The 14,873-nt window shown below is 41.5% G+C and overlaps 2 protein-coding genes across 5 annotated transcripts; one reads left to right on the top strand and one right to left on the bottom strand.

Moving 5' to 3' along the window:
* The first annotated feature begins 144 nt into the window (after positions 1 to 144).
* Positions 145 to 7,625, top strand: rpp40 (ribonuclease P/MRP 40 subunit). Of its 3 annotated transcripts, XM_084447092.1 has the most exons (9): positions 145 to 324; positions 552 to 696; positions 782 to 850; positions 1,846 to 1,941; positions 3,114 to 3,239; positions 3,540 to 3,735; positions 4,335 to 4,469; positions 5,066 to 5,232; positions 7,546 to 7,625. In XM_084447092.1, exons 1-9 carry the CDS (start codon positions 208 to 210, stop codon positions 7,551 to 7,553), a joined length of 1,059 nt encoding a protein of 352 aa, XP_084303218.1. In that variant the 5' UTR covers positions 145 to 207; the 3' UTR covers positions 7,554 to 7,625. The 3 variants fall into 3 exon arrangements, with proteins under 3 accessions (XP_084303218.1, XP_084303217.1, XP_084303219.1); XM_084447091.1 differs by lacking the exon at positions 7,546 to 7,625 and having other exon boundaries at positions 5,066 to 5,876; XM_084447093.1 differs by lacking the exon at positions 7,546 to 7,625 and having other exon boundaries at positions 5,070 to 5,224.
* On the bottom strand, positions 6,746 to 14,156 carry cdyl (chromodomain protein, Y-like). 2 transcript variants are annotated; one of them, XM_084447088.1, is made up of 7 exons: positions 13,844 to 14,156; positions 12,192 to 13,026; positions 10,499 to 10,761; positions 9,551 to 9,723; positions 9,035 to 9,245; positions 8,612 to 8,755; positions 6,746 to 7,677 (listed from the first exon to the last, which is right to left on the bottom strand). In XM_084447088.1, exons 1-7 carry the CDS (start codon positions 13,865 to 13,867, stop codon positions 7,519 to 7,521), a joined length of 1,809 nt encoding a protein of 602 aa, XP_084303214.1. In that variant the 5' UTR covers positions 13,868 to 14,156; the 3' UTR covers positions 6,746 to 7,518. The 2 variants fall into 2 exon arrangements, with proteins under 2 accessions (XP_084303214.1, XP_084303215.1); XM_084447089.1 differs by having other exon boundaries at positions 8,654 to 8,755.
* Positions 14,157 to 14,873: the final 717 nt, after the last annotated feature.

Genomic DNA, 14,873 nt, shown 5'->3' with positions numbered 1-14,873 from the left:
CCTGGCAACTGAAACAAGCTCTTTGTAAAGAGGTTAACATTCCAGCCCAGTAGGAGGCGGCACTGCGCAATATAAGTTCCAATAACAGAAAAAGAAAAATGTTTCTGCCTCGGAACACGAATAGAAGGCACAAGTGTACTGTTTGTCCACTGCCATGCCAGCTGTATCACTGTTTTCTAAGTATTAACGTGTTCAATCGTGGTTAGAATGCATCCGGAGCTGAATAAGTGTCCAAGAACGTTGCTTGTGTGCGAGAAGTCCAATTTTGAGGACGAGAAATCTAGGTTTAACTCTCACGTGTCAGAGCATAATTTTAATCATAAGGTAAGAAAACGTGCCATTTAGCTATCTAGCCTTCTAGGTTTTTGCTCGAATGCTCGATGTGTAGAGACGCGGACCCACTGGTTGAACCATCTGGTAGCCTACTCGCTGCACATTGGGACGCGTAGGCTGTAGGAATAGACTACTACGGCAGTAAAATGGTAGTCCCCCTAACTGCTCAGGAAACCCTTCTCATTACATTGTTGTAACTATTTCATTGATTCTTTCAGGTGTCGTTGCTCATGCCCGAATGCGGTGCCCTTACATCACGACTGGCCAGTGTCATTAATAGTTTCAATATGTACTATCTTATCAAGAACTTACCCGTTTATGAATTGCTGGATAAAAACTTCTTAGACAAAGTCGTACACAATGGTAAGTGCAACAACTGTCCCTGTCCAGGAAAACATGCCAATGGTTATTTACATGAGTTAGCCAGCTATTGGTTTTTTTCCTCCAGGTGCTACTTATGCTCTCTCCTTAAAGACAAGAATCGACCAGGATAACACCATAGCACTTCTTCCTAACAGTGAGTGTCAGCTTCATCTACTGATGCTGCAGGTGCCCTCCATCTCCATGTGTAGCCTACCTCCTATGTGTGAAAATAGTTTGATCAGGCCAAAAGAACATAACTTGAATGTCCCAGAGAGAGAATTTGACTTGGACACCATATTCTGCATATCAATACAGTAAAATAAAAAACATCAACTCCAATAAAAAAAATATCTAGTGTACTAAAAACATCAACACTGTACATCAAATACAAGATATTTTGTCAAGTTCAAGAGCTACACATAAAGAACACTTGATCAACCTTGCACTGTCCATACAATAATTAAACACCATTTTGTTCCATTGAGGGCTTTGATGGAAGCAGGTACAGACGAATGTTCCTTACAAAGCTGCCTCCCCTTTAGACCAGATTTGCAGCAGTGGTATCCCAGACTCTCAGGTTGTAGAATCTAGGACTAGACTGATCTTCCGCCCTCTGAAAAACATCCCTGACCACCTCCCGAAAGCCATCTCCCAGTCCCGAAACAACCACTTGGACTGAGTTCAACTAATCAAACTCATTCCCATAAACTCACTCCATAGTGACCGCATCTATTGAACGATGTCCAACATTCATTCTGAGTCAGGATGCTCAGTTTCATGAGACCTTTAAAGGGCTTCACTAGTTGCCAAAAAATTATCACCTTCCTGAAACACAGTTTAGTGGAGTGAGAAAAATTTTCATTTGGTGCTACCCACCCACTTAAACTCAACTGTTAAAAGGTGTCACTGTGACGCTCGTCATTGATACTTTCCTCCTCTCGAGCTGGGTCCCGGCCTCAATCTCGAGTCCTCTGACTAACAAACACGATCGCCTCATGAAACAACTGCTGTAGCGGCATTGCTAGGAGTGTGTTTTACCCAAATCAACTGGTTTACATTACACTTATGTTTTCACTGGTCAGAAAAAGCAGTTGGCAAAAGATTGGAGACATGTATATTGATTTCCTCTGTTTTCCTTTTTCATATAAGGTAAACTCATTCTCTCTGTGGATAAGGACACATACGAGCAGCTGGGTCTTGAAGGAAAGCCCTCCCAGTACAATCACAAACGGGTGATGAGATATGGTAAGAACTATGATGAATTTGCAAACAAAGGTTAGCTTCCAAATGCTTTAGTGATTTCTCAAAGAAATTACATGTGCCGCTGTACAGTAATATTGGTAGTATTATGATGGACACTGGACTTTCCGTAACAGGAGTGTTGCCTCGTCTCGTGTCAAGTTTTTTACCCGCTACACAGAATGCTTACCGTAATGCCCTGGAGCTCACTAACTCAATAACGCCCAGGAGTGCTGTTCTGCTGGCCGACCCTGTGACCGGTCAACATTTCTAGGAAGTCAGCGAGCTCAGTTATTCAGCAAGATTTGTAATTTATTATGTTAAGCCAGTCAGAAAGCATGTACCTTCGTTTGGATCAGTTTTCATTTTAATCCAGCCCTTTCCTTGCGCCTTGCCACTTGTGATAGATGCTACACTGATCTTTCACTGTTTACCAAGAGAGTGTTGCTGTAGGGACACATCTCTGATGTTATGCAACATATCTTTTCCTGTCCCAAACCAACTCTTACACCCTTGCCTATGACAGGAACAGTATAAGCCAAATGGTTATTGCTTCAACTTCCTACCTTCTGACTGGTTGGCATTTCCATCCCATTGCTGATATCTGGCCAATTCAGATCTTTGCAAGTGCTTAATGCTCTGAAATATGGTCTCCACATATCTGGAACAAACTTCCAGAAAACTGCAGGTCTGCTGCAACGCAGTTCTTTTAAATCAAGACTGTCTGCCTTTCTTTTTGCTGCTGCTTTTTAATAAATCAAATAATTATTCATTCGTACACTGCACTGTAACTTTTATTCTTTTATTTTTCATGCATTTTGTTTTAAATGCCCTTTGATAATGTGTTTTTTTGCATTTTGTTTTATGACCTTTTATAATGTGTTTCTTGCACTTTGTCTTGATGCTTTCAATGTGTCATGTAAAGCACTTTGAATTGCCCTGTTGCTGAAATGTGCTATACAAAAATACTTGCCTTGAAATAAGAAGACAACCACACAATAATCAGACTAAATAAGCGCATATTCACAATAGCTGTGATCATGCACGCACATGTGCCCAACCCACAGTGAGCTAGAGAGCTGCTGATCACAGCTACAAAAATAACATTACATGTATTTGTGTGATGGACATGCTATTAACATGTGCTGATGAAGGTAAAATTCTATGTTGCTTTGCAGTAGTAACCATCAACCTGGAAGAGAAATCCATGGCTCCTGGAGGGAAGTATTACCAGCGAGTTCTCTCAAGTCTGAGGGAGAGGGTCCCTCTCAAAAGTGACATGCTGCTATCACACCGCAGTTCAGGTAGTCATAGTTGGAACCAACAATATCTTTTGACATTGAGTCTTGAAATTATTCATACCCTTGGATTGCAAAAACTGGAATTGAAATGAAAGTTAAATTTGATTTGATATATCGATCATAAAACCTGCCATTGTGTCTTTCAGTTATTAATACAATAACCACATCTACTAGCATGATTCAACCCTCTTCTATTCAACAAAACCTGGCAGATGTGAAATACTAATTTCTAAAATGTCATCCATATATGTCTCCGTTATCATACCTCAGTAGACACGTGTAACCTAAGTGTGTTAACTGCAGGTTTGGATGGAAATGAGACCTTGCAGAGACTCCTCTCCCGTTACCAGTGGACAGAGCACAAGCCGCTGGTTACTACCCACACCCTGAGGAACTTGCCAGGCCCGTCTCTCCACTCTGACTTGCATGGAGTCCAGTCCTCCTGTGACCCCACACACTTTCTTGAGTGGCTTGGAGCTGTCAATGCAGGTGTCGGCTGGTATGTGTTTGTTAAACAGGGAAGATCTGTTATGATGTCAAATCATTTGTTGCAAGTTTTGCTCTCTGGTCTCTGATTAAGAAGAAAAAAAAACATTTCTGAAGGTTCCATGAGATCAGCGATCATCTAACTGCTAGCCTGGTACGACCATCTCGTTCTCGCAAGCTCACATTCTGTTTCAGCGAAGCAGTGAGCTCGGGCAGCGAGATCGGGTTGGTCATACCAGGCTACTAAACTGCACCCCAACATGTTAAATATGTATTTAAAATAACTTTGGTTTTAACGGAATATGGATTGAAATAACCCTCCCTGAAGAGAAAATATGATGGTGACTCATCCTGGATTTTATTTATTATTTCATTCACTCCACAATTCAGCTTGGAACTGCTTATTTTTGTACAATGTATGATGTTTGTTGCCATCTTATTGTGCTTGTGAAAACGACTGTTTGGACTTGCTTTGCTTGCCCTTTCACTACTTTTAGAGCTGATGGTTTCGGCTTGTCAGGTTAATCAAACCCATCATTCTAGATAAAGTGATACCTACAGTAGTTGTGATCCACCTCTCAGTACACCAGTGTGCTTTTTAATTGTTAACAGGGACAATACAGCAAGCAGTTTCCTGTCGACATACGTTTGTCCAGAGCCCCAGATACCATTGAGCCAAGCACTGCAGTGTACAATCACGGGATTGCTACTACCTGAAGACATCTATGCACTGCTACAGGAGCTTCGGTATGTTTACAATTCTGCTGCATGGTGTACATCAACCTGAGGTCTCTTTGGTCACTAAAATTTAATATTAATTATTTCTTTTTAGAAAAATGATATAGGTGAAAGGGCTACATTTTGTGTTGTCTATTCATTGATCTAGATTAGGTAACTAACCAATTTGTCTCCAGGGTTTAAGTGATGTGTGAACGTATCTGTTTACCACAGATAAAAGGTGTACAGAGAGTCTTTAGCTTGAGAGAAAAAAAGCTAGCTATTTCAGCTTTCACACTCTTGACTGTTTTACAGTGAAATGTCTAGTCTGTACAAGTGAAAGTCTGGCTAATGCATGCAGTTACAGTAAATTGTTCCAAAGATTATTGATAAAGTTAAAGTTGTCAGTGTAGTCTCGTGTCATGGACGCTGAATGTTACAATGTAATTAGTGGCCCTATTTGTTTTTCTGCTCTCTCATCCCACCATATCTTTTTGATTGAAATAAATAATATTCCGTTAGAGATGTCAGTGGTTCCTCCGAACTAGATGGTGTTACACCATTAAGTCATTACTTTCTTTTTTGAGTTTGCAAAAATAACTGAATGGTTGTTTTTTTCTCTTCAGGCAGTATTTTGACGAACCCAAATTCACCACCTGGCTGTCGCTGACTGTGCATGGCTTCATGGACAGTCCCGTTTCCTGGGGACTCAAAGAGCATGGGTTCCACATGGGGGGAGAAAACTTCTACAACTTCGTCATCTTCAAGAACCAGGATTACTGGCTGCACATGTGTACTGGTGCCCTCGATGAGTGTCCCCCATAGATTTACTTCTCACATGCAGAATGACCATTTATTAAAAAACATTAACAGTAGGTAGAACTGTACTCTAAAAGTGACAAACTTAGTATTTGAGTGCATTATGGCCGGACATGTATGTTAGCTTTCGTCTGACAAACTTATTGTATTTTTCTAAGCCATATATTTATGTTGAATAAAGCTGCAAGGGTCATTAGGAGCTGTAGCCCTCTTGCATTTGCCAGTGTTATTCTTCTTCTGCCTTCATACATGAAAATAAACCAAACTTTGCACATCGGTGCAGTCCTATTAGCCCGGCAGATATGTGAAATATTTGAGGGAATTGTGCCTTTGATGATACAAGCATGAGCTTTGGAACAGTGTAAGAGCAAGCCCTAAGGAAGATTCTTGGCTATAGGGCTATCGCATATTTGTCCTATGGCAACAGTGGTAACAACAGTGTTGTATCTAGGTGTATCCAAGTTCCAAAAGCTGTAGAGTATCATTGTGACATGATTCTGATGTTCAGTGTGATGTATATGCAACACAATAGACAAGCATACAGTATGAGGTCTGTACACAACTCATGGGCCAATTCTGCAACACCTGGAAGGAATTTCATTATATCGGGTACAAATATCCACTTGGACTCAAGGATAGACTGGTTAGAATTTGATGGTCAAAGGTCAAGGTCACTGTCTCCTCACAAAATACGTTTTTGGTCTTAAGAATGATTTCACAGATGAAGTGATGTCATTTTATATCCAAAAGGTCAATCTCAATATGACATGGGTTTTGCTTACCACTTAAGCGGAGAAAACTATCCAATTATCATGTGTTCAATAAATAAACGTGATTATCAGACAAACGTTTATTCATCTAATGTTCAATGTTTGGTTTCTGTATAATGACCCTCAAAGTCTTCACTAGTCTACTACATATATTAGTATGTGAGTCTGGACAGACATGGATGTAAACTGCAACTTGACTTGTTGGCAGAGGCACTACAAGGCAGTTATTTCTAGTTCCAATGTCCTCCCGCTTTTAGACTTGCCAATCTTTTAACAAAACTTCTGTTCCATCTCATAAGGGCATCATTAAACATAGTATAGCCTACTGCATATTTTCAAATTCTTTGATGACATGAAGGGAATGCATTTCTCAAACGAATATCATTTGATTTTTATAAAAATAAAAAATAAAAAGCCTCCTACAGACTGCGATTTTGGGCTGTCCCAGACAAAATATTACCAATCGTGCCAATATCTGTAGCCGCTCGTAGCCTACGATTCATAATTGTCTCATTGACCACATGCCTGGTCGTACCCAAGATTATAGATTTGTGTCGGACATGTGGCTTGCAATAAACGTATAAGTCTGTAGGAAGGTTCAGATGTTGTGAAGGTTTATCCTGCTATTGGCTGCTTGAATGGACAGCTGTGGCAATAGTTTCAGCAATGCATTTTAGCCTCCTCCTCCAGTCATCCTGTTGCAGTATTTTGAGTGAACTATTCCTTTAAATATCAACATACGATTGTTAAATAATTAACAAAACAATAAAGCATTAACAATTTAGTGACTAGTCTGACCAGAGCACATTGTGTAATAACCTACATTGTGACATAGCTGTATTAAGGTTTCCTTCGTTCATATATAAATATTTCATGGAGGCAACGATGCAGCAGTTAGTGTTTAATTAAACCAAAGTATTCAAATAACTATTACTTTACAAAAAAATATTTCAGAAATATTTGGTAGAACTTGCTGTTTCCAAAGCCCAACCACCCCTGTCAAAACAAAGCAAGACTACTCTGCATGGGTGAATAATTTACAGTCAAGACATCAACTTAACAACAACCGTTAGTTACTGTGAGACTTACAAATGGTTGAACTGGTAGTTTGATTTATGAATGGAAGTCCAACAGCCCAAAGAAAATACATCAAATAAAAAAATCATCTCAAATCACGTGGGATGGGGCACAGATTGTTCAAGTCATTTTCAAAGAATTCAGAACTTCCCATCTTATTGCATGCTCCATAGCAGAAGTCATTTTCGGGAGTTCTTTCCAGTCCATTCACTCCTTTCAATCCAAGTCCTGGTTTTGTGATCCGGTTGCTTGAGGCATTGTCTTTTGAAGGCCAGGGTGATTAGTAAAATAGTGAAAAAGTTGCTACTGTAAGAAGAAAATCCGATCGTCTTGACTGAAACATGTTTTATTCCTTGACTATGTACACAGGGGTTGTCACAGAACAGCCATACCTTGCAGCTGCTAAGAGTATATTAATATTCATCTATCTTCTTCTGCAGGTACTTGAGGATGGAGTCAGTCCCCTGCGAGGAACCCCACACTCTCTTCAGTGCCTCACACTCGCGCTCATTGGCTTGCTCCAGGGCCGCTCGGTTTGTGTTTCTCATCAGTGCTTTGGACTCCCGCAGGACCTACAGTGCAGTAAGCAGAGGTCCCCCCCCGTAGAGAAGCGACAGAAAAAGGAAAAGCCAAAGAAAGAAGGAAATGACCAATGGATATGGATGCACTGATGGGAATGGGCACATAAAATCATTTGACATTTAGAGGACATCTGAGTGATCACTTTTTGTTTACCATGACAGCAAAGGCAAAAGCAAAGTACTCATTGGCATCTTGATCATTTCACAGTCAATCAATATTCCTTTTAAATTCAGTTACTGACTATCAGCAAGATTGTGCTCCTTTTCAAGAAGTGTGGTGATGAGATGCGTCTCTAGGGACCCCAAAACATGTCTCTGAATATCTTTGGAAACATGTCTGAATATTTTTGCTGAAAATACCACTCAGATGAAGCATTCTAGCATGCCTCTATACCCCTCTGTTTCAGTCCTGTTCTAGAAGGGCGGTTTCTGTCTCTGTAGCTTTAATGCTGCTCCCCATCCCAGGGCACAACACAGGACATTTCTGATTGGCTAGTTAACATTTTTGTTCGGATAGGGGGCTTCTGATGTCAGAAGCCAGGCACATGTAAACAGCTTGTTGAATCACGTTTTCAGAATTTGGTTGACCACAAAAAATGACTGGCTTGGTCTCATTTCAAAGTTGGTGTGTTAGGCACATCACAGACACACACATGTATGTGCCCAAGCACTGAAAAAGTGAGTTTTTCATAATAGGTCCTCTTTAACATTGAAAAACATTCAAGTGGGCACTGTGGATAATGTGTGAAAAGGAGGGTGTGAATGTGTGAGTGGGGTGGGATGGTTTTTGATGAGGCACAAAAAGCGATACACAACGAAAGACATGGGACTGGGGCGTGGGACATTTCCTGTGATCGTGTGTGAAAGAGATGCTACGAAAGACTCAAAATAAACTTGGAAAAATCAAAGGAAAGGGATGACTTACAACTGAATTACAAGAGACTAGCTCCCTAATGCGGACCATCACCTCCTGAGTGAAGGTTCCCGGCCACAGCACCTGGGACACCAGGCCTTTGGCACAGGCCTCCTGGGCCGTCAGCTTCCTCCCGCTCAGCAGCATCTCGTTGGCCTGGGAGAGCGGAGCGATTGAGGGGAGACACAGGACAAGAGGGAGGGGGTTTTGGGTATGAGCAAAGAGAAAGGAGAGGGAGAGACAAAGTTAAGAAAAAAGGGTTACAAAATCGAGGAGCAAATGGTCACAAAAAGGTGGAAGTGGAGTGGGAGTGTAGATGAACGGGAATTGTCTAGGCCAGGAAGGAAAGGAAAGATGAGATAACAGCCTGACTAGCTTACAAAGAGACGGAGAACATCACTACATTTCAGCCAATGATATGAGAGGCAAACTGACCGAGGCTATGCCCATGATGCGAGGGAAGGTGAGGGAAGCGCAGGCGTCCGGCGTCTGTCCGTATGTCGCGTAGGGGGTCTGGAACCAGGCTTTCTCATTGGCCCAGACAACGTCACACAGTGGGAGGATGGCAGCCCCGAGTCCCACAGCCGGTCCATTCACAGCCACAATGATGGGCTTCTTGAACTGGATGAACGTGTTAACAAATGTTCTGGGGATTGGGGAGAAGACCAGACTGGCTTTATCACCATACCACTGTCTGAAAGGGACAGCGCTGCTCCTAATCAGCACTTCCTGTTTCAGTCCACATTAATTAACCAGGGTCATTCAGTCATTGTAGAGGTTATTACTGTCCAATGCTTTAAGTAGCTTTAAAGCAAAGGTCAACATGTTTTTTACACCATTTAAACGACGCCTAGAAATGTTCAAATTCTCAATGAACTTAACTAGATTAGATACTGTATGATGCCGTGGAGATGAAAAATGAAGGTGCTGGCGCCCTCTATGTCTCCCTACCTGATAGTTTCTGCCATCTTAATGCTTTCTTTCTTCCTGTCTTCAGTGAGACGTCTGATGAAGTAGATGAAGTCCAGCCCATAGCAGAATACGCTGCCCACCGCGCTCAACAGGACCAGCTTACTGTCGTCAGCCGCGGCGGTTGCCATGGCACTCTGCATCTCTTTCATCACCTAAGGAGGACAGGGGTAGAGGCTCCCTTATAAAGTTGCTCATTTATGTGCTATATATATATATAGACACACACACAGATACTGGTAGTGAGTATATTTATATATTAACAAAGTGTACCTATATATAATTATGTTAACTGGTAAATGTGTTGCTGTGTGTGTACAATAACACTATTTACCGTAAAAAAAATAAAAATAAATATTACACTTTAACAGTTGAGCTGCTGCTCAACCAAGGTCAAGTAGTGATGTTTCTATGGTGTGTAGCTCAGCATTGGCGCTGTATTGTTGTAGTGCCACAGTTCCCAGTTAGGTTAGTTTACAACATAGTAACTTGTCTTTTAGGTCAAAGCCCAAAATGGTCAACACCATACATGGCTTTGTTTGCTTCTGCCATTTTTATTTTACTTTGTGTAGCCAAATAGCTGTAGTCCGTTACATGGATGTATTTGTTAACAGGATAATAAGATGCTTTTGGTATTTGTAAGATCGCTTTGATATTCAATTTATGATGTTATTCTTGTGATTGAGTTAGTGTTAACATTTATAATTATCTTTTGCATATTTTTTTTTACTATTAGTGTAAGATTCAAATTTTGAATAGACTACTTGAATAGGCTCGAATAGGCATTCACAACCCTTTTTCAGTGTCTTGAAAAGTGCTGTACAAATACGTTTATGTATTATCATCAATCTAAGTGTGTGATCATCACAATCTACCACAGTAATAGCCTTCTACAGTCTAAAAGCAACTTGGATAAGATTCATGACTCACATCAGGATTGAGCGAGTTATTTTCAGATGACTTCGTGGAAAGCAGGATGTGTGTAAAGCTGTCCTGTTTCTTGACAACAATGTCCCTGTATTTGTAGGCGCTTTCTGTTTGCCGAACACTGAATCTAAGCCGCTTATCAAAGGCTGATCGGTCCTCAAAGCGCCGTTTTCCTGTCACCCCGGACACACTGGTGACTCCCGCCACTGCATTCTGCAGGCTTGCCATCCCATTGGCTGCTAGAGCCTCCATCAGAGTTGATGTACCTAGATTCAGAACACAAAGCACATATAGAAGTACAAAATGTTTGCCTTCATTAAAAAGTACTACTGAATCACTATACAAAACCTATTAGAGTAGTAGTGGCTATGTGGTGACATGTAGGAATGGTGCAGTGAATATGTAGTTTATGTACTACTCATGACACACCAGTAGAGTTGTGCAGCAAAACAGTAGTATTTCTAGTAGTAATCGAGGAGAACATTTTGCTACTTCGTGTTAGAAGTGAAAAAAATGGTCAAAACTAGACTCCACTATTTTGTCCTGATGAATTTCAATCTGAAGTCTGTGAGGCGTTAGTGCGTTCCGCATATCACCAATACCTAGCATCAACTCGTATATTGTGACCTGCTCCATCCGAAATCCAAATCTCATGGATGTATCCTTGTGTAAAATAGTTCAGGCCTTTGCTACTGGGTATGCAATGATGGTATGCAAATGACCATGCTTTTAATAACTGTCCCATCTGGGAGTTTCTTTTTTTTTTCTTTTTTTTTTAAGTAAACTTTCCATTTTGAAGTGATTATCCGCCTCCTTGTTTGAAAGCAAAGATGCTTTTGCGTGACCTAGCCTACGGGGTCATTCAGGTTCAAATTAAGTTTGTTGCTTCAATAATGTTAAATCAGCAATGGCGCGGCATATACTGTATGTCACATACAGCTGGACGAAATCCATGAACATGATTAATTTGCGTTAATTTTGATGAATGTGTTAATGTTTGCATAATTAACGCGTTAAATTGACACCCCTAGTTAAAATTATTATTTTTCTCATGAGGTTGACCTCTGTTTGTAAATTCCCACGTATACATGTCACGTGACTTACAGGTGGCTGTTCTGTGCATGTCTTTTTTGTCATAAAGGTTACATGATAGAGAAGTGTGGTTGCAGCAAAAAAAGATGTTCTGAAGATATGAGGACAAAGCCTTAAGATTTCCAAAACAATGTAGTGAGTGAATGGGCACTGCACTAATAATAATCATAGCAATATATTATTGAAATAAAGCTTGTGTAAGCTCATTCTTGTTTGATAAGAATAATTGATGTATACTTCTATAGCATGATGCAGAATAATAGTAGGGAGAGGGGAGGGTTTCTAATCACCACACTACTCAGAGAATCACTGCACTATTAGAAACATGTCACCGGACAATGTGAAAACTCACATTCACCAAAATGTTTGGAGATAAAGATTTGACCTGTCCCCAGGAGATCAAAACCCACCACACCAAGACTTTGTAAACAGTACAAGGAGAAAATGGTGATACAAAAGATGTAGGCTAGCCTAAGTGTGCGTAGAATAATTTGAACAATAACATTACCCTCCCTGCCAATTTAGGTAATGCCTCAATAAACCAGTGTATGATGTTAATTTTTAATATATTCTTTATTTTTTAACAAGACAAACTAACCCTTACCTTTTCCGTTGAGGGTGCGTATCGCTGAAGGTGTAATAGGGACCTGTGGGGGGGGCAAGGGGGTTTGAGTTTGAACCCTAGGCCTGGTCCCCATCCGGGCTCTTTCTTCCCCAGGGCCCAGCAACCCCCCCGGAGGAGGCTTCTCTAACAAGGCCACCTCCGGGGGCACGGAGTCGGGCTCCTGACCTCCCTGCTCCAAACTGTGGGCCGCCTCACTAGGCGACTGCTCAGAGTCGGCCTGGCTGTTCATGGGGCTCTTGGGCACCAAGATTTTGATCCCGGACTTAGCCAGGTCCACACTCCGCCGTACTGTGCCCATAAGAGAAGTTGCAGTATAGCTTGTGCTGGATCCGGCACCAATGGCTGATCCGCTGGACCTCTGGCTAGAAGTCTGCTGCTGTTGCAGAGGATCCATTTTAATGTTCATGTCACACCTGTCTGACAGTGGGAACTGCTGCTGATGCGTTGTAACAGCAGTGGCTGCTGAGGTGGGAGAAAATGAATTATCAGGTTTTACTTGCGCATGGCTTGCACTTGCAATGTTACTGTCACCACTACTGACACTGTGTGGCTGTGGCCTGGAAATCTGCTTGCGAGCATTGTTGTTGGTGCCAGGGCCGTGGCTTGCGGTGGGAGGGCTGCGCGTGGACCGTAGTAAAGCACTGTCTCTCTGTCTTTCATTCTGCTGACGGTTATACTCATGGATGAACACCATACAGTTGGAGAGGTGTGTCTCAGGCTCCCAGGTGTCCCCCTCATAACCATAACCCCTCCAGCGCACCAGGTACTCCATCTTTCCCTTCTTATTCTTCCTTTTATCCACTATTCTCTCAACCTTAGGGATATGAACACAACAAAAAAAATGCATCATGGTTCCAAAACGGAACATAGTGAACAGACATACATTGTAAAAACTGAAGTAGATAAATACTGTGCCTCCATTTCATAATGCAGGGGGACCTACATCAAAAATTGAAACTTGAATAGCAAAAATCTGTCTACAGTCAAGGAAGCTAGTGCTAGTCAGTTGTTTTTTTATAACAGGGGTTCAACTATAACTAGCCATATTATTGAGCCTGTGTTTCACAAAGCAACTTGAGGCAAGTGTGATCGTCCGAGCTAGAGTGCATGGAATAAGATTCGGTGGACGCAATTTTTCAGGCGGATACACGGAACAATCCATGTGCAACAGTATATTCAACCAAATGCACTGTTGCATTCAACCAAAATTGCGTTCAAAATGCTGTGTGACATCCGCTTTATATATCTTCTTGACGCAATGTTTCATGCTAGCTCTAGCTACGTTATGCTTTGGCAGTGTCACGCACTAAGGGGTAGCCGAGCTATCGCAGGGAAACCTGTAATTGGCTATCAAAACGTGTCTAGAACCAGCTATCTACCTCGTTCCATCTACTGCACTGGTGGATCTAGCTAAACTTATCACTAGCACTAGCTAGTGAACTGGTTAGCTAGCAAGTAACGTCAATTACCTAACAGAACAGCAAGCAAAATGTATCTCGTGCTAGTTAGCATTGCTAGCATAGATCCCGTAACGTTATTCTCGCTAGACGCTAGCTAGCTATTGTCAACAGCGAACAGGCAACAGAGCAAGTTTGTGCGCATGGCGTTAGCTAACCAGTTGTGCTTCATACCTCGTAAAGCTCTTCAGTGGCCATTATGTGTGGATAGCAATTTTCTCGATGTTTGATTGACGTTAATCAGCGGGAGTTGATGACACTTTTGCATTGACAGTAACGTAGTCGAAACTTGTTAGCTAATCTAGCTAGTTAGCTACCTTGCTAGCCTAGCTAGCTAGCAATATCACCAAGTTCGCTATCACTCGATCTAACTTCGATACTAGCCTGCTATATCTTTTCTGAACAAACATTCCGCAACATTATTAGATGGCTAAAGATAACGAACGTATATGAACTCCCAGTTAGCTAGATAGCTTCCCTGTCTGAAACTTTCCTCTTTACACCAGAAGGCGCTAACTTCCGGCTTCGCCAAACTTCAAAATAAGAGCCCATGCGCGCAAAAAGTATAGACGAGATGATGGAGAAAGTTTGAAAGTTGTGGTGCCAGCTGATTCAGGTTTACAATATTGGGCAAACGTGCCCTAAGGTCACCCGATGACTAAGCATTCCAGGAGTTAAAAACAAAACATAGAGGCAGCCTCCCAGAAGATATTAGAAAATTCAGTAAAGCACTTTGAATTGCATTTAAATACAATTTAAAGTTATTCATGTGCTTGACTTAACAAATAAACTTGACTTGAAAGTAGCAAAATGATAGATAAATGCTACTTAAAATGTTTACATCATTTTACAGTAATTGGGACAGGTCAACAGGGATTGCACATTAATGAAGCAACAAAAGTAAGAGAAGTCACCAGACAATACGAGTAGTTTTACCAAAAATAATTATCCAGAGGTATCCTCTACCCCCAAAGCAGACTGTCAAGGAGGTATAGCGTCAAACTGCAGACCATAGTTGCACAAGCCCTGTCCCAGAGGTTATTCAAATGTTTGGAAGCACCTTCAAAATCACAAGACGTGTGCATCCTCCCTTTGTTTTTGAGCAGGAACGTTTCAAGCCAGAAGTGAAGGATTTCAAGCCCATTTCCTGTATACATGGGTGCCAAAGGAGCTGTGCCAAGTCAAGTATGAGAATAGTAGGGAA

Source organism: Borostomias antarcticus (assembly GCF_949987555.1).
Source record: "Borostomias antarcticus genome assembly, chromosome: 12".
Lineage (NCBI taxonomy): Eukaryota > Metazoa > Chordata > Actinopteri > Stomiiformes > Stomiidae > Borostomias > Borostomias antarcticus.
This window is presented reverse-complemented; position numbering and strand designations above follow the sequence as displayed.

Bases quoted from the DNA above. Each gene is read 5' to 3' on its own strand.
- cdyl (XM_084447088.1), bottom strand. From the start codon at position 13,867: ATGGCCACTGAAGAGCTTTACGAG. The intron at 9,246-9,550 runs GTAGGGAGACAT...CCCAATCCCCAG, and splicing joins AAGATGGCAGAAACTATCAG to AACATTTGTTAACACGTTCA. The intron at 7,678-8,611 runs GTAAGTCATCCC...ACTGCACTGTAG, and splicing joins TAGTCTCTTGTAATTCAGTT to GTCCTGCGGGAGTCCAAAGC.
- rpp40 (XM_084447091.1), top strand. From the start codon at position 208: ATGCATCCGGAGCTGAATAAGTGTCCAAGAACGTTGCTTGTGTGCGAG. The intron at 325-551 runs GTAAGAAAACGT...TGATTCTTTCAG, and splicing joins AGCATAATTTTAATCATAAG to GTGTCGTTGCTCATGCCCGA. The intron at 3,240-3,539 runs GTAGTCATAGTT...TGTTAACTGCAG, and splicing joins GCTATCACACCGCAGTTCAG to GTTTGGATGGAAATGAGACC.